At 40.4% G+C, this 5638-nt stretch overlaps 1 protein-coding gene across 1 annotated transcript; it reads left to right on the forward strand.

Moving 5' to 3' along the window:
- Positions 1-1963: 1963 nt before the first annotated feature.
- Positions 1964-4838, forward strand: LOC115401892 (immunoglobulin superfamily member 1-like). Its single transcript, XM_030110272.1, has 6 exons — positions 1964-2044; positions 3012-3332; positions 3479-3778; positions 4071-4172; positions 4252-4280; positions 4470-4838. Exons 1-6 carry the CDS (start codon positions 1999-2001, stop codon positions 4551-4553), a joined length of 882 nt encoding a protein of 293 aa, XP_029966132.1. The 5' UTR covers positions 1964-1998; the 3' UTR covers positions 4554-4838.
- Positions 4839-5638: the final 800 nt, after the last annotated feature.

Here is a 5638-nt window from a genome sequence, read left to right on the forward strand (position 1 = left end):
TATATATGTTGTATTAAAACTTTTGCTTTGCTTTTAAAAATGTATAGTATTAAACTTCTTAATTTTATATACTGTTTTAAGATGATATTGTAATTGTATCAATAAATAAATATTTGAAACTGTCATTGTTGGAGCATTTTGTTTTCTGGGCCAAATACGGCAAGTGAGTGTATTAAAGAAGTGGCCCGGTTACGGATTAGTTGAGGCTGACATCTGGAACCAGTTCTGAAACTTGTCTGGTCCTCCTTCGGGCCAGCTGTGGTCATACAGGTGGTTGACGTCTGGGAGAAAAACTAAAACTTACCTCGCCCAACACTGGGCCAGGACAGGGCCACATATGGCTAAATAGGTGGCTGAGACATGGCACAATCATGGGCAATATGTGGCAACCAGAGGTGGCCCTCCCAAGTGCCGTAATTCATTGCGGTATGTGGGCCAAGTGTAAGTGAGAAGTGTGGGCCACTACTGGGCCAGACTAATTTTGCTATGTGGGGAGGATAACAATGGCTCTGGTTTTGAGTTAGAAGAGACAATGAATCATACTTTTCATTATTATTGTATTACTGCTATTGCTTTGAAAATAGAAATTAAAATGTTGTTGCAAAAATAAACCCAACACAGTTCATTTAATTTAACTTTAAACACCCATTTTTGTGTTGCCAGTCATTGCTGCCTTCATCAGTGTGTCCCAGCTGTCGGCATTTTCTATGATGATGATGTGAAATAACACCCGCAGATCGCTGTGGTTCACAGTTGCCGTCTGCAGAAGCCCAGAGTTGCAGCTCCATCTTGTAGGTGTTGCTCGCTCTGGGTAAATGGCGCTTGATGACATCATCCAGCAAGCGGGTGCGCTTCGTGGACTTGCTGAGAAATGACGCCAGTCCCTCAGTTGTTTTAAAAAAAAATATTTCGTCGTCAGCTCAGCTTTCACCCCTGACCTGGAAAATCAAACTAATTCTTGTATTTAGTGTGAACTGTTGCCTCCAGGTGTGACATGGTGTTGGATTAACAGAGTGAAAGAGAAATGGCACAACCTTTCAGTAAAAACACTCCATCATACATTTTAACAGTGAAGTGATGGGTTGTGTACTGGGTATGGAGTTTGGGGGTTAGACCTGGCTGGAAGCTCGTTCAGCTCTCTGGGTCGGTCTGCATGTCCAGTGTAACCATGTTACTGTTGCTTGCTGGTGGTTTATGCTGCTGACTTGATCAATTTCATGTCTTTCAATGCATACTGTTTCTTTCAGGTTTAAAATCAGTTTTTAAGTTGTTGTTTTAAATTTGTCCGTCTTTTTGTCATGGTTTCTTTCCTTTGATAAAAGCAGAAAGACGAGTAACATGAATGTTTCAGCTGTCGTCTTATCGACCCGACATGAGGCGGCTTTACAGGCTTCTGACCACAAACACCAGCCTGGTTAGTTGTTTTTTTTTTTTTTAATTCTCTGTAGCGCATGACAAATTTGGTTCCACTTTTATTTCAGAGATGCGCCTGACCTTTCCAACAGTTCACAGTGAAATGTTTTCCCCTTCAGCACATTCTTCATGCTCAGTATTTAAACTCAAAGCTCCAGATTGGTCTGGAGGACATGTCAACTTGTTTTTGTTGGATTTATCACCAAACAGGACACTTCTCCTTGTACCACTGACGTGACATAGTGGAAATTGCACCACTACATATTCCACAATTTCAGGACCAAAAGAAAAGAAAACTTAACTGTGATCAACATATATTCAGCCAAATGTATGACTGCTGTGTGTCGCTCCAACAACACCAACTGTGAGAAGAAATACTGTTTTTTTTAGTTCTATCTCTTGTCTGATCAGTGGAGCCACTCAAACATGACAAACTGAAACACTCTTGAGAAGCCGTTGGTGGGCGTTGCTGCCAAGTTCTTTTCTTTTTTTGATAGTTCATATGTTGAGCAGAAAGAGGAAGCAGCTCAGTGTCTCATAGATTTCGTGTCAGAGAAAAAGCCTCATTGATTTCCTGGTGGCAGAATGACTCTGCTCATGTTGATGCTGGTTTTTCTGCTTCAGAATGGAGGTAAGGCTCTTATGTGTTAATTATTCCATATTTTGATACAAGATACTGATGTGAATCAATATACTTTTGACACTGTATTTGAACTGTGAACGTGGTGGACACTTATAGGAGGATCACATTTATTCCTGCAGTGTCAGTGAGATGTCGCTCTGCAGAGATACTGATGTGAAAACTTTGATAAATTCCATCTGCTCAAATACATGATATTAGTGAGATGATGGTGATTAAGTCATTCATTGTGGAGCAGGTTATTTCTGGTTTGTAGGAAGCCTCTCATCCAGTCTCATTAAATGTGTGTTGACATGATTTAACCTCACATTTCAGGCATTTGTAAGTTTGATTAGATTAAAAACAGAATCTGTCGTTCAGTGTTGTAAAAATACATCCAAATGATTAAGTGGACATTATGAAACTGAGTTTAGTGATAGGTAATAATTATTGATTTGACTTGGGTCAGAGTGATTTTTGGTAAAAAGTTAATTGAATGGAAAATTTTCTAATCCGGGAAACTGAGTTAAAGGATGAGATTAAAAGCAATTTTGTGGTGAGGGAAAAAAAAAAGGGGGGGGGGGGGGGGGTGATATTAAATTGGTTTAAAAACGTATTGATAATGTAATGACTGTTCGGTCATTCTTTTGAATTTCCTGCAAATACTGTGTATCATTGAATTCTATACTGTGAAAATAAAAAAAAATTGGATTTTTTGGTTGTTTCAAATATGTAAATGAATTAAACTGATGTCAGCAAATTTAAATAATCTTTGGCACTGGTGTCATTAAAGAAGGGGAATAACAGTTTAACTTGAAAATTTCAGTCACGACTTTATTGACTTGAACTAATTTCAGTTCATGGATTAGATTAATAGGGATCTTTTTTTTTCACATTTTTTAACATAAAATATTTGACCTGACTTTGGCCGCTGTGTTTTAATGAAAATGTGACACTTGTTGTTTTATCTTTCCATCAGGCATCAGAGGAAAGATCTGTTTCTATCATCTCTATCAGAGACCTGGAAAAGATGTCTTGTTACCCTGTCTTCAGGAATCATTATCTTATATCAGATGTTCAAGTTTTACCTGGCTTTACAACAAAGATAACAATGGAACTTCTACTGATGTTCGTGATGGAGAAGTTGAGAAGAGCTCACCCCGAGCTGCCAGACTGAGTCTGGACACTAACTGCTCTCTGATCATCAATAACATCACAGCTGAGGACGCTGGTCTGTACACCTGTAGATATTTGACAGACACTAACTGGGACACACAGGTGATTCTTAACATTTTGACAAGTGAGTGTTTTAATGTTACGTTTTGTTTTTTTTTCTGAGAGGAGTCTGATTGTAAAACCACAGAAACAATAACAGTTTGATGTTTCTACTACAGACAGATATATGTTCCACTTTTTGCTCTGTTAACATTACTTGTTATCTTCTAGTTTCACCGTCATCTACAGACACAGATCCAAATAAAGATGGAGAAGTGACATTAAGTTGCTCCATGTTCAAATATGAGAAACCGTGTAAACTCAGGAGTCTCCGCTGGGTGGATGAGACGGGAGCTGAGCTGGTTGGTGAAGGTGATGGTTTCAAGTATGGAGGACAGACAAACTGTGTTTCTTATCTGACTGTGAAGCTTCAGACTGAACACAGCAGAAGATACACCTGCCAGTATGTTGATGGAACAGCTGTGAAGATCGAGGCTCACTACTCAATTGTGTCCTCAGTGTCACCAACAGGTGAGGACTCAAACACACACTTGACACACTGAACCTTTAAAAAAGGGGTTTGTCTTTATCAGGGTTTCAGATTTAAGAAAAATGTGACACACATTGAAGTTTACAAAGCATTTCTACATTTTCCGTTTTCTCCTGAAATATTTTTCCTTCATAAAGACAAAGTTCTTCAAAAATGAATTCCAGTCCTTTACCTCAAGAATGAAATAGCGTCATTCCAAATGACTTCCTGGTTGTGAGATTTTTTTAGCCAAAATCTCCATGAATATCAATGTAAGTTGTATTTTTCCTGCAGATTCCACCGACTGGTCTCCTCTGAGATACACCATGTGGGCTCTGCGCATCTCATTATTGATCCTCATGATGGTCATCACGGCTCTGATCATCAGAGGCAGAGGTGAGAACTTTCACATCATATCACAATTTGACTGAAGCCGTAAATCTGAACTTCAGTATGACTCTGGATCTGTTTGCAGGAAGCAGCAGGCAGCTCAGAAACAACAGAGTGAGTATAAACAAAGGATTGAACCGTCACATTAAATCCACATGTTCTGTGTTTATGAGATCATTCATTTGATCAGTATTGATGATCACAGATTGTGAAGATGCATTGCAGCAACTCTCTGGAGGCACCGTAGTTTATTCAGTTCCCTTCAAGCCTCTTTTTCAGATTGTTTCCTGTTTTATTTCACAGGTTCGTTACATCAAGACTGATGATGGTGGAGCAGTGAACTATGAAAATGTAGAACAGCGTCTGTCTCCTTCCACGCTGCGCTGATCTCCAGCAATAACAACTCTCCATGCTAACATGAACTGTTTTGATTCCTCGCTGAAAAATTCAACATGCTGACAGATTTTAGGATTAATGTCTCTTTCATACAGATGAGGTTAACAGGTTGTAGGTTTCAGATCCAAAGAAGATTAAATATGCTGACTTTGAATCCTTGAGGTTTAAGACTAGAAAGCCAGAAACCTCAGGCTCAACATGGACTCTGACAGCTCTCAGAAACAGAAGCTCATGTTTATTTGAGAGGTGTGATGATAATCAATTCAAATCATTGTTAAAGGGACTTAAGGCAAGATTTGGCATTTCCAGCTTATTCAATGCTAATGGGCCGTGAAGCATTAAAAACCTAAAATAACAGGCCAATCCGCGTATCTGTCTGTTGCCTTATACAGGCTGTGTGCCACATAATTGGCCTCAGTTCGGCATCCGAATTTCCCGCGCTATCGTGGGGATGTGACGTAAATTGACGCTGTATGCGCGCTGCCGAGGGCTCTTGAACAGGAAGAACATGGCCGCCGTGGACACGGACTCAAACACTGCTGGGATATAAATGGATTCTTCAGCAGCCATCAAACGACCTGCATCCACTCAAAGCCCACAAAAAGGTGCCACCACGAAGAAAAAAAAGGACTTTATCAGCGTTATCTCGTGAGTCAAAAGAAAAAAAAAAGTGTTTGTGCGTGCTCCCATGTCGCCTTGGCTGGTGGCTGCAGTTATCTACAGCGCATATTGCGGCAGCACTGACGTAAATTTTGTAAAGTTGCCTTAAGTCCTTTTAAAGTCCGTAATCTCCGCTACGCTCGTTGATGACGTCACTTCCAGTTGAGCCGCCGGAATTCGCCAAAAAAATTTGAAAACAAAAAGCAGCAACGCTGATTGGCTCGGCCATCTCACGGCCGAGCCGCTTTGTCTTTCTATTGGCTTGTCCCCAGACCCACCCCAGCTACGAAATCCAAACGTGGATGTGGAGTGGGCGGGGCTGGTTCACGAGGCTAGCAAAATCCTGCCGACAGCAGCTTTAAAGGTATAATACACGATTTTGATTTCCGGGTGGATCACCTAAATAATTGGTGGGT

Source organism: Salarias fasciatus, chromosome 15 (assembly GCF_902148845.1).
Source record: "Salarias fasciatus chromosome 15, fSalaFa1.1, whole genome shotgun sequence".
NCBI classification, from domain to species: Eukaryota; Metazoa; Chordata; class Actinopteri; order Blenniiformes; family Blenniidae; genus Salarias; species Salarias fasciatus.

What these genes read in the sequence shown, in the direction of transcription:
- LOC115401892 (XM_030110272.1), top strand. Translation starts at nt 1,999, where the DNA reads ATGACTCTGCTCATGTTGATGCTGGTTTTTCTGCTTCAGAATGGAG. An exon ending in TTTTCTGCTTCAGAATGGAG is followed by an intron (nt 2,045 to 3,011) that starts GTAAGGCTCTTA and finishes TCTTTCCATCAG; the next exon opens with GCATCAGAGGAAAGATCTGT. An exon ending in GTCCTCAGTGTCACCAACAG is followed by an intron (nt 3,779 to 4,070) that starts GTGAGGACTCAA and finishes TTTTTCCTGCAG; the next exon opens with ATTCCACCGACTGGTCTCCT.